This window comes from Apteryx rowi, unplaced genomic scaffold (genome assembly GCF_003343035.1).
Source record: "Apteryx rowi isolate R43461 unplaced genomic scaffold, aptRow1 scaffold_143, whole genome shotgun sequence".
NCBI lineage: Eukaryota > Metazoa > Chordata > Aves > Apterygiformes > Apterygidae > Apteryx > Apteryx rowi.
The window spans coordinates 508,106-529,594 of NW_020447675.1; the positions used below are offsets into that span (position 1 = coordinate 508,106).

The 21,489-nt window shown below is 36.7% G+C and overlaps 1 protein-coding gene across 4 annotated transcripts in view; it reads right to left on the minus strand.

Moving 5' to 3' along the window:
• The window catches only part of RICTOR (RPTOR independent companion of MTOR complex 2), a 93,649-nt gene that overhangs the window by 57,391 nt on the left and 14,769 nt on the right, over positions 1-21,489 (minus strand). Inside the window, exons 1-3 of one of the 4 annotated variants that reach the window (XM_026058143.1) lie at positions 19,371-19,449; positions 18,979-19,076; positions 5,421-5,485 (exon numbers count right to left, since the gene is read on the minus strand). In XM_026058143.1, coding sequence (XP_025913928.1) covers positions 5,421-5,485; positions 18,979-19,062 — 149 coding nt within the window. In that variant the 5' untranslated portion in view covers positions 19,063-19,076; positions 19,371-19,449. Of the gene's footprint in view, positions 1-3,168; positions 3,235-3,332; positions 3,418-5,420; positions 5,486-18,978; positions 19,077-19,370; positions 19,450-21,489 lie in introns of those variants that run through there. The other 3 variants (XM_026058144.1, XM_026058145.1, XM_026058148.1) reach the window with 3 other exon arrangements.

Sequence of the window (21,489 nt, forward strand, 5' to 3'; positions counted from 1 at the left end):
CCTCCTCTGCTGGACTGTCAGCCCATAAGCATAAATCCTAAAAAAAATGTCTTGACACCTAATAGAGACAAATTTACACTTTCGGTAGCTATATGCACCACTCATTAAAGATGCTACGGCACCAATAGTTCAGTGTTTACATGAAATGTTACAGAAGAGTCAAAGGAAAATTTAGGCAACCCCACACAAAATAAATTGCTACAGATTTCATTTCAACATTTAATTGAAATGTATTTCTCTTTATACAAATTTTGAGAGCATTTTGCTTTCATCATGGTAAGCTTTCCTAAACAAAACACTCATCATAATATAATTGCCTAAATTCACTATCTAGGTAAAAAGAAAGGTAGGAGCTTTTGAGGATCTCCAGAGATGGAATCTGAAAGTATAAATGGACAAATCACCCTTCTGAAGGCCCTCATGAGCTTCTGCTCCTCTTTCTTGGCTAAGCTGGGGGGGCGAGGGGGGGGGGAGAGAGAAAGAAAGAAAGAAAGAAAGACAAAACACCTAGCCACATATTTTAGTAGAATTGTTTCATTTCTTTTCTTATTCTGAGTTGCTCATGGTAATCAATTACCATGCTTGCAGGGTAATCATTATTCCAAGGCCCAAATCTTCTGAATTTTTCTGGAGATCAATCAGTCCATATAAAAGTCTCTACTCCTAGGTGATGTCCAGACAAAGCAGAAAGCCTACAATATTAAATGCAAATAAAGATGAACTAATTATTACCTTCAGCACCACGTAGGGAATTGCCTTAGGAAGATCACCATTGCTGTAAAATCAAATATGATTCTTCATATGAGAAGAGTGCCACTAATTGTCTTTATTTACTTCAAGCTGAGCCAGTAGCAAATAAGAAACTGATTCTTACTATTGTGAGGTTAAGAAAAATTCTTCCTCTAAAAAAAGCTGAACCGGAGGATAGATTTGTTTCCAAATCATTCAAGAAAAGCAGAGAGAAGGAAAGACAATTAACTCTTCAAGTGTGTTAAGTAGATAATAGGTATGCTTTAGATCATGAATCATACTTTGTTTCTTSTGTTGCAGATTTACATACATGGAAGTCTGAGGGATGAGCTCACAAGAATCAGTTCTTCTCAACAATACTATCTCCATTTGGACTTCTGCCTTAGAATTTGTGATTTGTTTAGATATGCCAGTTTAAGACGCCTCAGAATTGTTTCTGTTGTTAAGATAGAAGTCACTCGCTTCTCCTCAGTGAATTAGTGCCATTACTATCTATGACATTTCCTATTAGGACAACCAAATTCTGAATCTGGATTTTTTTTTTCTCATCAAGTAAAGCACTATTTATTTTTATACTGGAGACAAAAACTTTTCTTGAATGGCATCACAAAATGATCTTTAGACATACAGTTTCTCAAAATTAATTAGTGCTTTGAAGGCTTGTTCTACAACTCACAAGAGAAGGATACTCTTAACTTGTGGACAGAAATTAAAGAATTGACAATAGTGAAACCACTACAGATGGCAACACTATCATGAGGTTCAATATTCGAAAGAGACAGGTACCAAAAAGGRATATGTCACTATCTTTAAATAGTGATGATACAATGAAAATATATGGTTAGCCAGAAAGACTTAGCTCTAAAATAAAGACCATAAAATCCATAAAGGCATAATGGAAGTAATGACACACAGAAACGTACAAGGCTGAACAAAACCTTTCCCTTAAAACAAAACACTGAACTTCAAAACCTGAGAGAATGTAGAATAAGCAAAAAGAGAAATCTGACCTTATGAAAATTCAATGAATATATGTTACTGTAGGCAAAAAGAAAAAAAAAGTATAAAAATATGAGGGGGATCCAGATGTATATGTTCCATTTTTTTCAAGTATATCACAGGCAGGAAACTTGAAAGATGAAGTAGATGCACTGAATCACCAGAGAGAAAGGAGGAAAGGAACGCAGCAAATAAGACGGACAGAAGTACAACAGAAACAATAAGCAATTTCTTTGTACCAAGTCTTTACTTTGGAGATCTATATGAAGATTCCTGTCCTAAAACCTTTTTTTATGGTATTAAAGATGAGGTAGTTGCAGAAGAGGAAGTGATGGAAGATCTAGAGGAAACTCATCAGCACGTACTACCAGTAACCCACCAAGCTTCACATCTAAGTGTCCGGAAAGAACACAAGCATGAACTATCTGTGTATAGCACCTCATTATAAATAGCTATGGCCAAGAGGGGAAAAAGGTGATAAAAAGGTCTACACAAAAAGGATTCCAAAGCTCATCCAGGTGACTGCTTATCAGAAATCCTTAAATAAATCTAGTGAACCATGTGAAGCAACCAGAATAGTTTATGCAAACTATATTCCACTGGTCTTTTGAAAGACTTTAAAGGAGTTATTATAATGGTGTATACAGAGGAACCACTTTTCTAACCTGGCAACCAAAACTTTCAAGCAAGGTGCTGCTTAAGATTGTATTAAGGGACAAAGATGTTACAGGGCAATAAAAAGTAGCTTCACAAATCAAAATCTGAAAAGATGAATAGCAAAGAGCAGAGATGAATGAGAGATTTTTATCCTAACAACAGTTAAGTACTAGATTCACAATCTCCTTTGATAGATAGCAGTTAATATATGATTCATAATTTGGAAAAAGGAACAGGGAGGGAAAAAAATTAAAGAGGATGATATTACTTATGTTAATTAGAGTAGGATGGGATTATGAGAAACTTCAAGGGAACTTGAAAATAATCTGTATGAATAGTTAACAAGATGGTAAAGAAAATTCAAGATTGTTAAAGGTGACTTAATGCACACAAGACAAAAACTGTTTTATTTACCCATACTACAGGATTCTAAAATAGCCATCCAATCAAGAAAATGATTTTGATATCAACTGTAGATCACTCATTATGCATCTGTGGCTGAAAGAGCCAAAAAGACATTATGATTGTGTAAGAGAGAGTGAGCTTTACCAAGAATACGAAATATTTTATACATAAATGCATAGTATATTTTCATCTGGAAAACTAAGTATAATACCACTTGCCCCAGTATTTTAAGTGTTGCTGTAGAAATAAAAGGAATTCCATAAGACAATACTTTCATAAGACTGATAAAAAGTCTGGAAGAACTAACAAAGGATGGAATAAGAATATTAACTACCTATTGTAGGTTCATTCTCGCACCTTTTTCCTGAAGCATCTTGTCCACTCACTACAGAACGATAACAATGGCTTTCACAGATCTTTCTTTGATTCAGTCAGGTAATTAAGAATATTCTGAACTTTGCTTTTATGGCCAAAGCCTCTTGGCACATTACTAAAAGACCTCAAAAGTTTCTGAGGCCTACCAACACTCCATTTTCTTCATGGCTCAAGGCTTCCTCTCAGCTGTCAATGGTATGATGCTCTGGGAACCGGCAAGACCCATCTATACTGGGAATGACAACAAAATGTGTCACTATTATCTCCATCTGCTGGCAGGAAGAAACTATAATCAGGCACCTGGACTAACTAAAATATTAAAAAGAGAATGAGTTCTAAAAAACAGATCCTTAACCCAAGAATAATTAGAACATTTAACCAAACCAAAGATTGCATCAAGGCTACTGACCCTCAAACCAAGAACTTTATAGGAAATCTGTAATTTTTCTTGAAATCATTAATCCCTTATAGTTTAGTGCTTTAAAATCAGCCATTCATACTTCACAAATGCACAAAGCTCTCAAAGCATTTCTTGTATCCAAATTTACTTTCTCTTTTTCAAAGAAAAAGAAGTTTGTTCCGTAGAGCAAACAGGTTTCCTATGGAAACGTAAGATACTGCTGAGAACATCATCAGCACAAATGACAAATATACAAGCTGTTTCCAAAGCAATATATGTACTTAGGTGTCTAACTCTCAAAGTCATTTCCTAAATTAATTGAATCAGAAGTTTAGTCCTTGCAAATTACTCAGAATGGGTATACACTGTATATCAAAACAACCTGCAAACAGAATACTACTGCAGAATGTCTATAATCCTGTAGAACAAAATTTAAAACCTTGCCTGAGAAGTGCATATTTCATAAAAATGGTCTATCCTATAAATATTTCCAAAGAACCACCAATCAGCACAATTAAGGTTGTTAATATCTCAATATTTGGGTTGTATTTCTGAGCTTGAAAATGATCGCTATTGCAGAATAATCTACATACATGCATATAAAACTTGCTTCTCATTTACATACACAGAGGAAGCACTAGACTGACCAGAGTAACATCACTAACCAAGATCATATTCCTGTGCAATGTGTTTTTATTTTTTTGAAAAGCCATTTTTGGCATTCTTCTTAGTAGGGGACAAATTTTCTTCATGTGCCTGTTGAGAACAATATATTTTATCTGTTGCTTATCCACATCCTTAATTGTAGCATTAGCAGCTCTTTCTGTAAATAGTCCTATGAAAGCAAACACTTTTTTTTTTTAAATACATAGATAGATATCTCTCTATATGTAAACTTGTAAGACTTGTATTAAAAAACTATTTGGGAAAGAATTTTGAACTTATACACTTAAGCAATGTTTAGTCTCATCATAAAACATTATAATAGATTACATAAAGATTGTATCAGGAGACAATAAGCCATTAAAGCTCGCAGTAAAATACGCATTCACAAAAATATACTTATTAGTATTTTTTAAATTTTTAGTTCTATCAGGGGAAATAAGCAGTATTTAAGAAAACAAAACAATTTACAACATTTCTGCAAGAAGTGATACAAGTTTCCCCCAAATTTTACCTAAAGAGTGACAAGCTCCACTAAGCTTGCTTTCTTAAATCAGATGACTAAATGGAAAAAAACCCAAATCATGTTAAATATTAATTCTTTGTTGTTTCTGCCACCAATGCTGAGCTTCAGGACAAACTTATCAATGTCTGTGCAAAAACACAGTTCTGGAAATAAGCAAGTAGTTACTTTTGATTTTCAGAAATGGTGACAAAATAGAGGAAAATTCCATTTGAAAGTACATACACAGGATGTTTTACTTGCAAGGAAAGTGATGCTACAAAGCCAATCATATAGATTAAATTAACAAGAAAAGTTTATCTTCAAATCCTGGTTCTCCTTAAAGAGTTTGCTCCACATTCTATGAGATCGCATTTTTAGGAAAAGTGTTTTCTGCAGTTAGTGAGATATTTAAAAGCATTTTTACATTTATGAGGAATATAATAAAGAAATCCACACTTTAACTTGAGKTTTTTTTTCCTCTGCCCAACAGTGTAGCATGTATTTCTGATTTTTACCCATTAAAATATTTGTAATGTATATATTTAATTATGAAATTTTCAAACATATTAGAACTACAAAATAGTAGCTTAAAAGTATAAATAAAGTTGGCTTTATTCCACCTAGAACAAGTACCCTACTATTAATCTAGTATTCCTTACTACTTACCATATTATGATGCTGTCATAAGTAAAACCTAGTTTTTCTTCAGCATGGCCAGTATTACAAAGAAGCTGAAAATAAAAGAAAGCATCTGTTATAAACAACTCTCTAAAAACCTGAAAAATATCTGGTAATGCTTTCAAAGAAACCTGAGGAATTAAATTCATCTTTCATTCACTGCAGTGGAAAGTGTGCCAGCTTCRCACTGCCTTGAAAGCCTTTGCTGCTGGCACTCCATTCATATATACACCAGACACGCACGGTCCTTTGGCCTCTCTTATTAGATAAAAGCTTGTACAATTGTGTAAGCTGCCTACTGGTCCATTTTTAATCTCCACCTACTTCAGGTTGCTCGCCTTGCTGCCTTTGAGCTCTGTGCACAAGAGCCACCAGTTGGGAAACTGGTAAACAGCCTGAACACAGATGAAAGACTGAAGTCGAAGCACACACAACATTCGCATTCAAAAAGAGGTACAGCTGCAGTGAGAGTCTTGAAGCAAAGAAAGAAACCCATGAACCACGCTCGTGTTTTGCAACAGCAAAGGCACCTGAAAAAATTCAGAAGGAGCCACCAACAGTAAATGTCCCGTAACTGACCTTGATTTTCAGTGGTATAAAACATCCACAAATTCTGTGGAATCAATGACAGGCCAGGCTCACGGTGTCAAAAAGTTGCATTCACACACACGCAAGAGACACCCATAACCTGTAGCAACTTCTGAACAATTCAACCTTATCTGTCAGTTCTGAGCACAAGGCTGAAGATTTACAAGTGCAGTATTTATGTCCAAAACCAATCTCAAAGGAGAAATCTAGAGCACGCTAACATTTTAGCCTCTTGAGAAAAAGAGTCTCTTCTTTAAGAAAAGCTAATGCTGTCCTCCTTTGGAACAGTGGCAGTAAAATTCCTAATAATCTCATTTACTATGCTAAAATTATAAAATACTTTAATACTAGGTCCAAATCCCAAAGTACTTTTCCAAGAGCTTTCAAAAACTCCAGTGATTAATAATGGTTGCAGTAGATGTGCACTTTGCCCTCTCTTTTCAAAAAAGTATGCATTCAGTTTTAAACCAGTGCAGTATTAACAGTTTCTCCTCAGCGAGAAACTGAGCAAGTGTTTATGCTAATGAACACCGCTGTTCTGAAATTACAAAAACAATTCTGTGCCACGTTCATTTTTATGTATTTAGTACTAACAATAAGAAACTTATTACAAAAAATGAGAACTTAATTTGAAGTTGCTGTAAGTTGAAATATTTAACATGTTCTGTGCTTCTGTTCCATTGCTCACCTCCACCTAAAAATCAGCATATTGCACTGAAATTTCATTTTTAAGTAAACAGATTTCATTAGAATGATGGTTTAAATTCAAACAATATTTCAGTTTATGCAGAAAAACTGCAAACTCTTCCAAGGACCACATTACATTTTAAGAAATTATTTTTCATCTTGTGAGAGAGACACATAGTGGTAATACTGAAACCCAATGTTAAAATAATAAGATACATTAATAAATTGGCCTGGATCCGCTTCATATTTTGGCTCAAATAATCTTAGCTATTTGAAATACGTTGGATTTTTCCATTTTTCATAACAATTGCTTTACTCAAAGGTGATTATAAAAGGTAAGAAAAGTTATTACACAACCTATTTTTCCCCACCTTTCAAAATAAAACTAGGCAATTGCATGCATTAACTGGTTATGACAGTATGTAACATCCCACTATCAATCTATTTTTATGCTGTGTTGTTGGACTGCCTAAGGCCACCACTGCTGCTTTAGCATTTCTATTGACATCTTATGAACTGTAAAAATTGGCTGGCAGAGTGTAAGCAAAACAGTGYGAGAAGGTAGTGAGTAAAAATACTTCATTGCTCAATTTCAGAAAACTGCATCAATAGTTGTTTAGGCTCATCATTTACAAACCTAAACTTTCCCCATCATTCCACCCCACACACAAATGAGAAATCCTACTTTAACATACCATATTACCCTTAACAGCCTTTTTTCCTACTTAAAAGAACTGAATAATATCTCTGAAGTAGGAAAAAAACATCTCTGTGAAAGCAAAAGATACAACAAGTAATACAACAATTTACAAAGTAGCTGTATTTCATCAACAGCTGAAAATGAGTGCAATCCTTTCAAACTCAGTGCAGAAGAGAAACCTGAGTCTTTCCAATATTATACTTCAAGTAAAAATTATACCACCGYATTATTTATTTATAAATAGATTAGTTACAGATTAGATACAGAAAAGTATCTTCTAATTAAGAGAAGTTAAAAGACTGTTTACCAAGGCAAACTGGAAAATCACAAAATAAAATAATTTAAGCTACATCAATTACATGCAAAATTCTCCTCTATTCTTAGTTTATTGTCTAGCCCAATGATCATGCAACAGCATTTCTTTAATGGAGATTTCAAGTCCTGTTTCTAAGTCTTGATTCCGAGGAGAAGAAAGGTTAATGTAATTCTGTTTACACAGCAAAGAGGAGTCACATTAGCTTAATTCAAACAGGGTTTCAAATTCTGTTTCAATATGGTATTTTACCCAGGGAGCACAATCGTCTATGGATAGAATTCACACTAATGTAAGAGTTCAATAGGAACCGTAACTAGTGGCTATGACATGTAATATAGTATTAACCTGTAGTAGAAAATATTACGTCATCTTCTCAAACAGTTAAGACTAGGAGCTGGAGGTTTCGTTTTCCACAAGAGCCAAAGAAGAACACGTGTCTCCCAAATCTCAGAGGTGCCCATGAATTCTTTTACCCTCACTACCTATCACAGAGTAAGCAGTTATAAGGATTTGAAAAAGTTTCTGTTGCATTTTTGGCCACAATATTACACTATCACAGTCTCTCAAAATCATGTCTTTTTATTTGTTCTGGAAGAAACAAAATGATATCAGGATATTAATGTCATTTTATCTGAGAGATTACTTTATACGCAAACCATTGCCATCAGTACATCTATTTTTAATGCCAAAAGGTTCAACTAACGTCTTTCTACAATCAGGTCAATTTAATCATATCACTAGCATTTTCCTTCATGGCTCACTTCTTTACTTTTATTAATTTTAAGCACAAYTTTTCTCCACTTCCCCCTACTTTCTCATATTTACTCTATTTTTATCACTTTTACAACATACCACCAAATGAGTAGCAGAAGAGAATGGAGAGGTTATAAGAAAGAGAAATCAATATATAGTGGCAAGCATTAAGCAAAATTATTAGAAAACATGCACATACAAGATGTACCTAAAAATATCCTGTAATAATTGGTTACTTTTTGAATAAAAGATCTGCTATGCCAAAATTGATTTTGAAGATATTTTGGGAAATACAGTGAAAGCTGTTCGTAAGAAGGTAAAGACTGTGATCATGCAAGATAGAAAAATGGAAATGAAAGGTGAGAGTTTCTTATGTCCAGAAACACTAAGAATCATATCTTTAATGTACAAGCATTTTTTCCACCTTACATCAGCTCTGAAAATGAAAGTTTAAAAAAATGCTTCTGAACTTTTAAGATACTATTCAGCTGACTATGACTGTCACCATGTTCCCCTTCCCCTCAATCTACTCCTGYAACTGTATTGTAACTGAAACAAGGTCGGTAACAACTCGTGACAAAATGCAACATTAAAAACCAGTTATTTAAAGAATAGCAGGAATCACAATTATATGATTTCTTCCCTGCATCTACTAAATCCCACCTCCTACAATACCTTTAATTTACTTCTCTTGCCTTCTGTCAACACTCCCCACCACCTCCATCCTCCACACAACACTTAAAGCTCCAGTCTGYGGCCCCATCCCCTCTTTAATCCTTTCCCTCGCCCCAAAGCAAAAGTATCTTACCATTCCCACTCAGCCCTTGCCTATTGCCTCTTGCCTTATGAGCAGAGCTGATTCCGAGATAGACATACGCTAGTGGGCCAACAAATACCGTGCCTCAGTTTCCTGATAAATCAAGCACAACAGAATTAAGATGTCCCTGTCTGTGCCTTTCACCAGAACCTCTTCAGGACTAGGAAGCTCTTCAGAGGAACCAAGYCCTCCCCAGTCACTAAGATACCGAGGGTTGAGGAGTAAAGCTCGTTTAGTTTTGTTACGACTCTTCCCTAATGGGGAAGCCAACAGGCACAGCAGCAGGAAGCGGATGCTGAGGAAATAACAGATTAAGCACATGTAAAACTTTGCCCAAATACTCTCTCAACCTTTTTCATTATGAGGACTAGCAGAGGCAAAAACAAATCTACCAAGCAGCCAATTTTCACCAAAGTTGCACAAGACAGTACCTAGATAAGGAAATAAGCTCTACATACACATATGTACACACACATGTGTGTATATAGAGAGAGAGGTATGTACATATGTATGTATRTTTACTGGTGGTAGACTACTACCATAACAGAAACTAACTAAAAAAAATGAGAAGGCACTTACTCTTACAAACACTGTCATCAGTACACTTCAAATTGGAACGAATTCTTAGCATTGCTTATCATCGTTGCTCAAAATTGAACAAAATCAAAACCTCGCCTAGTCCTTTACAAAATAACTTAGAGTATAAATAATGAGAACAAAAATTCTGTTTTACAGCTATAAAATCTACATCAGTAGAGAAGTGTTTTACAGTTACCTTTCTCACATCCTTTCTTCAATGACGTTCATAGTTGGAATCATTTAAATGCTGTATTATGCAAAACCCTTGAAAACAAACATGCTTCTCAGTTTATTTTTCCCAACGACATCAAATTTCCCTCCTGCCCCATTGAGACATTTTTGCATSATTAATTCTTCACTACCTTTGCTAGTTAAATTCTAACAGCATTCACAAATAGATAAAAACTGGTACATGAAAGACACTGGAAAAACATAACTTACTCACTGCACCTAACAGTTTGTTTATCTCCCTTTTTGTATCTACTAATGGTTGTCTCCCACAAAGACCAAAACACTAGCATGAAAATGAGAATAACTGCACTTACTGCTTATTTTAGTGGTTCCCTGGACCACAGTTTCACATTTGTCCCTATAGGTGCACAGACTTGTTTAATGTCAATCTCTGCAAAGGGAACTATAACAAGTAAAGCAGAAATTTTTTCTCAGAAAGCAGTCTGCAAGATGAAATATATGCCAAACTGTTGGTCCTGACAGATAACTAATTTCAAGGGTTTGCAAAGCTTTCGAGGGACTAGATTTCTTTTTATTGACCCATGAATTAGTAGAGCTGTTGAAGCTGCTGTGCACACAACAGCAGCCTGTGGACACTGGTCAGATCCAAAAAGTGCTCTTGAAATGCAACTATACTATCATTTTTGTTTGGATCACGAGCGCACTTCTGAAGTGAGTCTTCTGTCACTCCACTTACTGTACTTTGGTTTGTATCCTGAGTGGTCTTGAGAGGAAATTAAAGCAGAAGATGTGTTCCAGGAACTCACCTAACATGCTTCAACTGTTAAAAGGGCATTCAGTTCACAGGACTAGATTAGAGTTAGTCCACAGTAAGTACTCCCCACCAAATGCATTTAGTGTGGATATTAACTCCTCAATTCCAACTGTTTTCCTCTGTACATGTGCTCCCACCATGCACCCCCTTGCTAATGTAGAAAGAAACTTGATCTTACCTTGAAACTTGAACATAGTCATGAAACTTAATCACAGTTATGACTTTCTTTAAGCACAACTAACAAACTAAAGTATGTGTGTGTGAGTGTATGCACACAAGAGTAAGAGAGAATGAATAGATAAAATTCATTGAAAAAAGTATATGCAATATTAGTTATTAGCAGTTTCCTTGTGTCCCAAGGCCCCCTTTACTTATGTACTGGCTTTTTTAACAGTTTACACAATGTAATGAGCTTACAGGATTTACAGCTATAAAAGAATTTAGAAGAGGGACTGCAAGGTTGGGATTCAAAATGTTCCAGTGATTTGACAAGAGTGCCCAAACTGGATAAGAAAAATAACTAGACGAAGGGAACACTATATCATACCACACAGGGTACCACACAGTAAGAAGGACATGGAAAAGCTGAATGGAGTCCAGAAGAGAAATACAAGAYACCCAGAAAACATCCAGAATGTCAAATACAATAACAAATTTCAAAAGAAACAAGTGTAAAATGCTACATTTAAGAAAGCGGTGGTCATAGTGGGGTGAGTGGAACCACATCTGTAGAAAGTACAAGGATGTATGCAACAGCCCTTCCCACCCCCACTCCCCCATACTGTAGAAGAAAGCAAAACAAGATCTGTGAGCAAACTATAAACCAAACGAGTTAATGTCATGCAGTCTCCAAAAAGGCAAATTTTACCCTTGAAAATACTAACAGGACTCCATTATGTTCGAGATCAGAAATATTTATTCCACTTTACAGGCTGTTCATAAAACTGGGTGAGGAACAATTTTGGGCACCACATTTTAAGACCAGAAAAACTGGAAAAAGTGTAGCAGAAAAGTATATAAGAAGGTCAGAAAATACACCCATGAAGGCTGGGCAATTGGGTTTATTTAGTCTAGGAAAAAAAACTGGCAAAAGCAAGGTCGGATTGAAATATGTTTGGGGCGGGGGGGAAGTCATAGAACACTTATAAAGAAGATACTGTTCAGCTGGTCCTAACGCTTTGTGTATTTGCTTAGTCATAAATGCTTGGTCTTAAATGTGTTTAARGCAAATCCAGTCTTAACTTTGGCACTTTCTTCTCATTTCACCTTCAAACAACATTAAGCAGGTTAATCATTCTAGACCAAATGCAGTGATTTTTGTAGACAGCTGAATTCCTGACAAAGCCAGGTATAACCAGCATGCTTTTGACTTTAAAATTTAACAATTAATATGCAATGTCATTGTAGTATAAGTCTGTATGCAAAAGCAGTACAAGAATACTAAAGTCTGCTTTGTACTTTAGCATTTCACTAGATATTATTTGAATTATTGGAATCAAGCAAAAATTAATTTATTTTTTAATATTAAAAGTATATTTTTGTTGTTAAAACTGCCTATAAATCAACTCAAAAATTCAGATTTTTTTGATATAATGGTAAATGAATGGGAATAGTACAGATTCCTTGAATGATTTAACATTAGCACAAAATTATACTTACTCTAGCCCAGACAATGAGTAACTTGCAGTGAAGTTTTTTTTCATGTTTACTGTCAGCTATGAGTTTTTCATGCTACTTGGATGAGTCATAGCAATATGAGTAACACATCAACATGTCTTGGAAACAGTAGCTCAAAACAACAAAACCACAGGAGGTCAACAGCATATACAATTTGGGTGCATAGCGAAACCGTTCAAATTTATATATAACAATATTCACAGCAATTAATAGGTAAAAAGATGATATTATTCTATGGATCCAATTGTTGTCCAATTGCAGCTACTGTACTGTAATTTTGGAAATACAGTTTGAACCACCACAGGCAGTGAGAGATTGCTTAGCAGGTTTTAAAGTCTCTCCTTTTCTCTTTTTTTCCATAGGAAACTCCAAAGAAGCTAAAGAGTTTTTGCTTGATTTAAAATAGTTGTTTCTAAAATCTTTGACATCACTGTTGCATCAAAGAGGAGTTCTTACTGAAACTACAGATTTTGGATTGGCATCCCTTTACTCTTCAAACTTGTTCCACAGCTGAGTGTTCCTAAGGGGATGTTTTATTCCCATCTGCTACGTATTTCATCATGGGGTATCAGGTTTTGTTCACAGTGGTATAGCTTTTGGATGAACCTTATGGTCAGTCAATATTGCATTCAGATTCAAAGATAGCTGAGCTTTGCAAATGACAGCCAAGACCCTGAAACAACAACAGAAGCAGAACAAGAAACAATGCAAGGGCATATGAATAAGACAGACACACTGGGTGAAAACCTCTGTAGCACCGCACGCGATCCATAGCCCAGTTAAATTTAGCAGCATAAAACCCTATAATAACATYTGTGAATTTTTTTTCCACTGCATTATTTAAATATGCTTTTAAGTTTAAAAAGCTGTAAAGGATCTCTCAGAAACTAATAGTAGAATAAGCCATCTATAATAAAGCCATCTAAATGAATATTTCAAATCCAAACCTTATTTTCCACTAGGTAACTACAATTGTAGAGCTCCTTCTGGTTTTCAGTAATGTATCACTTCCTAACTCTCATGGGGGTGGGGAAAACCCCAAAGAAATAACCAAGAGGTTTTGGTATTAATCAGCAGGAGTTGGGAAACTTCAAGGTGCCTGCCTTATCTAGCTGGCCATAACAATCAAAGAGGGGTAAGCCTACTCAGTTCACTGAAGCTACAGACACTTGACTATAATTTATGAACTGCAGTGCTGACTGAAGGTGTCACTGACCACTTACTAGAGGTCAACTCCTCAAACTGTTTTCAGGTCAAAATTCAGGGTTGATTAAATAGTGATACAAGTGGTTTGAATGCACATGATTTTTTTTGTCCAATATAGACTACACAGTACTTCATAAGCCCTTTTGCCTGTAGAACTGTGGCTTCAGGTATTAGGTGATGAATAGTGGATAGGGAGAAAGATTTCTAAATCTGCCACAGCTGCAATTCCAAAAAAAAAANAAGAAAAAAAAAGAAAAAAAAAGTACCCCTTCCTAGCCTAAATATCACCAGAACTGTGAATGCTAATTTCTTACAGCTGAACTTACATGTTACAGAACCTGTGAGGCAAGAATAACATATGTTCAACAATCAAAGAGCCAAGAACATGAACATTAATGTTACTACTAATAAAAAGTAATAGCTAAAATTTGATGAATGAAATGCAGGTTTGAATAAAATATCCTGCATGCATCATAATTATGGGTGCTGTAGTGRCTCATGTGCCACTAGCTGTGGTAGACTTCTTGACAGGAAGGACAAAAGAAAAAAGGAATTCCATCTCTTAAGCATGTGAATGTCACACAAACTGTCTACCTTAGAGTACTATTCTTGTAGATAAAGTAAGAAATCCTGTTGACTGATGACCACCATTATCTTAAACAATTTTATATGAAATTATTTAACTTCTGTATAAAATCCCTGGAGTGTAGTTCAGTAATTTTTTTTTTTTTTTAAAGGATGCTTACCTCCCTTCTCCTACATAAAGGGGGGGGGGGGGAAAGCTTAAAAATCTAGTCTTCTTTCAAGGAAAAAAACCTGAACCTAACATTCCTCAGATGTACCGGAATTAATAAGAAACTTAATGTCTACCRTGAGTTCTGTCAAGAAAAGTCCATAATAATTTAACTTATTTGCACATGAATACAAACATTTTGTTAACTCTGACCAAAAAAGTAGAACACTTTCATCCAAGTGTTCATCCATTTTTTAAGAAAGCAAACGTCACTCCAGTCTTCACAAAGGGCAAGAAGGACCCAGGGAACTACAGGCCAGTCAGTCTCACCTCGTTCCCTGGAAAGGTGATGGAGCAGCTCATCTTGGATACCATTTCCAAGCACATGAAGGACAAGAAGGTGATCAGGAGTGGTCATCATGGATTCRCAAAGGGGAGATCATCTTAACCAACCTAATAGCCTTCCACGATGGAATGACTGCCTGGGTAGATGAGGGGAGAGCAGTGGATGTTGTCTACCTTGACTTCAGCAAGGCTTTCAACACTGTCTCCCAAAACATCCTCATAGTCAAGGTGATGAAGTATGGGCTAAATGAGCAGAAAGTGAGGCAGACTGAAAAGTGGCTGAATGGCAGAGCTCAGAGGGTTGTGCTCAGTGGCACAAAGTCTAGTTGGAGGCCAGGAACTAGAGATGTACCCCAGGGGTCAATACTAGGTCCAATCCTGTTCAAATTCTTCATCAATGACCTGGATGAAGGAACAGAGTGCACCCTCAGCAAGTTTGCCGACGATACAAAACTGGGAGGAGTGGCGGATACACCAGAGGGCTGTGCTGCCATTCAGAAGGACCTGGACAGGCTGGAGAGCTGGGCGGAGAGGAACCTCATGAAGCTCAATAAAGGGAAGTGTAAAGCCCTGCACCTGGGCAGGAACAACCCCATGCACCAGTACAGGTTGGGGGCTGACCTGCTGGAAAGCAGCTTTGTGGAAAAGGACCTGGGAGTCCTGGTGGACAACAAGTTGACCATTAGCCAGCAGTGTGCCCTTGTGGCAAAGAAGGCCAATACTATCTTGGGCTGCATTAGGAAGAGCACTGCCAGCAAGTCAAGGGAGGTGATCCTTCCTCCCTCTCCTCAGTCCTGGTGAGGCCACATCTGGAGGACTGTGTCCAGTTCTGGGCTCCCCTGTATAAGAGAGATACAGAGCTCCTAGAGCAAGTCCAACAAAGGATCATGAAGATGATTAAGGGATGAGAGCATCTCTCTCATGAGGAAGGGCTGAGAGAGCTGGAACTGTTTAGCCTGGAGAAGAGAAGACTGAGGGGGGATCTTATCAATATATATAGATATCTGAAGGGAGGGTGTAAAGAGGACAAGCCAGACTCTTTTCAGTGGTGCCCAGTGAGAGGACAAGAGGCAACAGGCACAAACTGAAACACAGGAAGTTCTGTCTGAATCCAAGGAAAAAAATCTCGACTGTGAGGGTGACTGAGCACTGAAGAGGCTGCCCAGAAAGGTTGAAGAGTCTCTGTCCTTGGAGATATTCAAAGCTGTATGGACAGGGTCCTGGGCAAAGTGCTTTAGGTGACCCTGCTTGAGCAGGGGAGTTGGACTAAATGATCTCTAAAGGCCCTTCCAACCTCAACTGTTCTGTGATTCAAATATATGAGCTGCCTACTCTTAGAGGAAAATTTTGAGGTAGGGAGCAACTGCTTATATTGGTACTGACTTTTTGTATCCTTTCTTTTTAGCGTAACAACATTCTTAGCAGGAGAGCTGGTTTTATAGGTTCTCTATATTATTTTATCAGAAATATGCTATAAATAGATTTCAAAGGTACTTTCCCTACCCATGGGATAAATACCCTAGATAATTAGTAGCTTTTCGCATGGATCATAAAATGCAAAAACTTACAGACAAATCAAGTTTGTCACCACCACTGTAATTCTAAGGAAGGATACAAACCTCCTCAGCTTTTAGAATATCTAATGTCACAAAACTCCACTGTTTTCCCACACTCTTATTTCACTAAGAAGGAACTGAGATTATGTCAATACATGGGAGAGGACTGGAGTACAAAAAGGAAATAAAACCATCTCCTCCAAGCTCCAGGCTTTCACTCTTAACCACTGGAATTAAAAACACAGAACTGTTCCAACCACAAAGGAGACAAGGCAATATATTTTGCAACTGTTATATTTTCATAACTACATTTAAAATTCAAACAAAAATAGGAACAATTTTCACAATCAAATGTACAAGCTTACATTTCTAAGACCAAATTCCAGGGAGACCAATATAAGAACAAGTGCTAAACATCAAATAGAATAAGATGATTCAATTATACAGGGTTTTGATTCAGGCTCAAAAGCAGGTTACAAACTAGAGTCTGTGTCTTCTAAAGTTACATTTAATTTGACAAGTTTTCCTTTCCACAAACTTATCATTTCTTGCCAGACTTAAATTTATAAAAGTCTTCATAGTGTTTTTGTACATATTCTCCCATTTTAACACTATGATAAAGAAGGATGACAAATTCTTCAAACATTTAATTATGAAATTATTTAATTTTTCAAAATTAACTTTTTAAAGGATGAACCAGGCAAAGGTCCTTTTAATTACATTATGCCTATTTACTAATTTATCCAATTTATAGCTGCTTAACATCTGACAGTTTTTAATATGAAAATCAACACTGTTTTAAGATTCATAGTTTCAAATACTATTCTCTTCACTGGGAATTGCATATCTACATACCTAATCCAGCTCTTTAATTTTAAATCAACAGGAGACTCTGGAGATACCTACATTCCTGTTTCCAGATCAGCACAAAGAGAAAATACAGCTACAGCAGCCTTCTCTAGTAGAATAAAAGGCTTCCTTGAATTAAAATCTGGAATCTCAGTAACTACAGCAGCATTTTGTCGGACAGTGGTTTATTCTGACATAAGTAGATCATCAGCTGCAATAACGCAACAACCCAAAAGATTTCAACACGTTCGGTTCCTCAGCGAGTCTATACACCTACACATGCTCTGAATCAGCCTACAAAACAGAGCATTTACAGATTGGTTACTAATGCACTGAAGACAGCAAGTAAACTTATCTTCTAGTAATTTTGTTCTCAGTATTCACCCTCCTACCAGCTGAATCTCATATACAACCGATGAAGTGCTGCTGAGTCTTCCAAGGAGTGCTTTCAACAGCCAAGGAGCATGCCAACTCCAAAGATTATGATGCACATTTGTCCTTCTCATATCAACTAGGTCCCCAAACCTGTCCTTGAGCATTCATTCTCTTTCACTTGAGATTCTCTAAAAAAAAAACAAACTGTCAAGCAGCATCCTGGTTACCTTACTCAATGTCTTGTTATCAGTTTATCTACAACAATAATAGAAACCTTACTTTCCCCAAGTTCTCCACCATTACCTTCTTTCTTGACTACTGCTGATTATAGGATACATCCTGTTTGTCACTGAAACTTGGGTTTTATCTTCAGATACAGACCCCTACCTGTGGCTCTCCAGCAGAAATGTGTACAATTAACTAGCTCCTTCTGTATTATCATTTGGAGATTGTCTTTTCAGACTATCCATCACTGAAGCTCCAATTTCTCCTAGCTCACTTACAACAACACATTTTTCCCTTGTCTAGACAAATGGAACACCGGTCCAGCCACAATCAGAGTGCTTCAAACACACACCCTTTTCCTAACTCACTGTTCACATGCCATCAGTCTTCTCCTTGATCCTCTCCATCAGTTCCTCATCTACCAAAAAATGGTAACTTTTCTCACTCCGAAGGCCTTTCATGGTTTCTTTCTATAACCTATCATCTCTCATTTTGTAGCAAGTTATTAATTCTTGCCTCTTGTCAATTCACAATGTCAGCCTACAGCACATCCGCCATACTTTTAGACAAATACCCTTCACACCTCTGTGATTTGGAAGCTTACATCTGGAAAAAGCACCTCCAAAAATTTGCAACACAGGTCATTTTCAGAAATCTGCCCTTTAAACCTTTTTCACTATGAAACCTACAGTGAAAGTTGACTTGGGCAATGGAAGTGCCCAAATCACTGTGTGTCGTGCTCATCAGTACAGTCCCTTCACTGCACTTCATCAGCTAATATCCAGACAGCCTGGCATTTCAAATCTTTGATTCAATTCTGTGGAGAAAGAACCAATCCCTTAGCTCTATTTGTGCAACCTAACCCACGAAGTGAAATTTGATTCAGACTTCTAAGTACTACAGTACGACAAAAGATCAGCCAGTAGGAGAGAGAGACAAATTTCAGCATAACCCCGCATTCACGTGTTTGCTTATACTTTTTTGCTCCTCTTCTCTCTCACTGCACCTAGATTCCTTATACTGCTTCATGCTACTAAACTATTTCATGAAGTTTCTGGCCAATACCTGATAGAGTACAAATAAAATATTTAGCCCATATGATTATATGTCCAATGACACTATTTGAGTTCTTACCTTAGTAAAATTATTCAAGTGACCTAGTTTTCTCATATTTGAAACACCTTGTAATTTGGCCACATTTTGGAGAATCTCTCTCATATTATCACAGGGTTCTGCAAAAGAAAAACAGGTTATTAGCAGATAGATTTAAAAAACAAAAACCCAAACATGCATTCAACATCCATGTTTCCTAAACATAATAGATATTTTCCTGGTAGAGATTTTTAAATTTGAAATTAAAAATAACTATTTTTAATTAAGGACACAGACCATTTTCCTTCAATGAGTATCAATTTGATTTAAGTCCAAAATCAAAACCAGGTATACCTCTAGAACAAATGCTAAAGCTCATGAAGCTCATAAAGCTCTCCTATTTTTAAAACAGATTTAATAAATATCTTAGATACCTATTTAGTGATTGAAACTCCAATCTTAGTATCTCATATCTGAACAGCTTTATCCGCAATCCTCCTGTAACTAAAGGCAAAATATTCCTTCCTCAGAAGTAAAGAATAAAGTAAAAAGATGTTACATGTTACTACCACACCACATAATTATGATTCTTTCTCAGATAAAGGGTCAATGGGATTTTGGGAAGACAAGACTCCTCTGCTCTCCATATTAATCTGTGTTCACAGTCACCCTAAACTTAACGAGAGCGCTGGGACTTGCCAGCAATATGGGAAGCAAACTACAAGGCGAGCAGGAGAACTGGGAACTACTTCCACCCCTCCCCCTTTCTTCCTCAGGGTCCATCATCCTAAAAAAAAAAAAGTCGGATTCCCATTGATGACCTGACACTTTGCTGGGAAATGGAAGAGGGACTGCCTCTGGGGATGAGGCTGGGARTACAGGCAAAGTGGGGCTGAGCAGTACAGGGCATGACTTGGCACAGAGAGATGCACACACAACTACTATAACAGAAACTGCAATAATTTCTGTGCACGGTCATATTGTGGTAGAATGGCCTTCAAAGCAAGCTGCTTGACTGCAGGATTCTTGTGCAATCTCAGATAAGACACTTTATTCTGTGACAGACAGTTTGCCAATACTACCAGCAGTACTGCAGTTTTAAAGGTACAAAATACCAAGACCATGTTGGAGACACTGTTGAGAAGTATTACATTATCCAAAAAAGAAAAAAGTTGCATTACATAAAACAAAGCCTTTAGAAAAAGGCTGAAGTCCAATCACTATACATCTGGAAAGTGGCAAAAAGAAGGCCTTTGTGTGTGGTGTCCCATACTAATTTATGGTAAAAGAACCTTGCTTCCTATTGCAGTATGAACAGCTACAGCTGAAAACACGGAGGCCTTTTCCTTCCCTGCTCATCCTGAAAGAATATCAAAAGGAAACCAGAATTTGCAGAAATGTTAAGGAAGCACCTTCTTGCCACCTCTCTACAAACCAACCTGAGTTTGTAATCAACTTCTGTAGTTTAAAAACTTAAAGAGCAAAAATTTGGAAAATCAGACATAACTAGCAATCTTACCAGGATATATCCAGAATGTATTTGGAAAGACAAGAGCCCACGCTTACTCTAGCATCAGGCACGCAAGGCAGTATCTACTTAGAGATTCAGACACCTACATGTAGGCACCTGAACTGAGGTGTGTAAATCAGTCCTCGGTGTTTCAGGTCCTGCTGTAGTCAATGGAGATCTTGTCCATCAGCCAATGAAGCCTATAGAGATTACCCTGACTAGCTATAAGGTGTCTACACAAGGGTTAGTTGAATCAATTGTATTGACTACACTGCCTATAGCATACATACAGACATTTACAATGTAGGCTCCTAAATACGGGCATCAATCTCAGTCATAATCAGCTTGATACAAAATATCCTCTTCCATGAACCTTAGTCCTAGCAATAAGCATAGTCAACTCTTAGGTACAACCACAACTATCGACAGAGCTACCTTGCATTTTAGAACACTATGCATAGTTAAAGCAAATATCTAATAAGCTTTATATTTAAATTGGAACATTTGTATGCATCTACTTGGACCCCGCAACAAAAAATGATCTTTCATAAGATCACAGAAACTAGAGACAATGAAGATTTTACTACTAGATCCATCCCATGTTTAGGATTCCTCTGCACAGTTTATGTTTCAGGGCTTAACTCAGTTTTAGAGGTTTCCAGTAGCACAAGCCATACAGAGAAACATTGAAGATAAGTATGTTGGGGCAGTTACGGCACTACAAACAGTTTATACCATAACCTCTAATTTCAAGCAAACATAATAAAAGAGGAAAATAACTTCATGATAATTTGGTTTCTGTGAGAATACAGTTTGGCAGATTTCTACTCTTGTTGCTTGAGCTTGTCATGTGGTATGAGTGGGAATTTTCCTGGCTCACAGAACTTTTGGACTTGTAACATATCCACATTTATGCCACAATAAGGATCGGACACTAGCAGTCTCTAGCTCTCTAGAATGTTCTCCTTCAATTCTCTGAAGAATTAGCAGCAACAATAATTTTCCAAAATGACCAGAAATAAGCTTATAAAGTTTTAATTTTG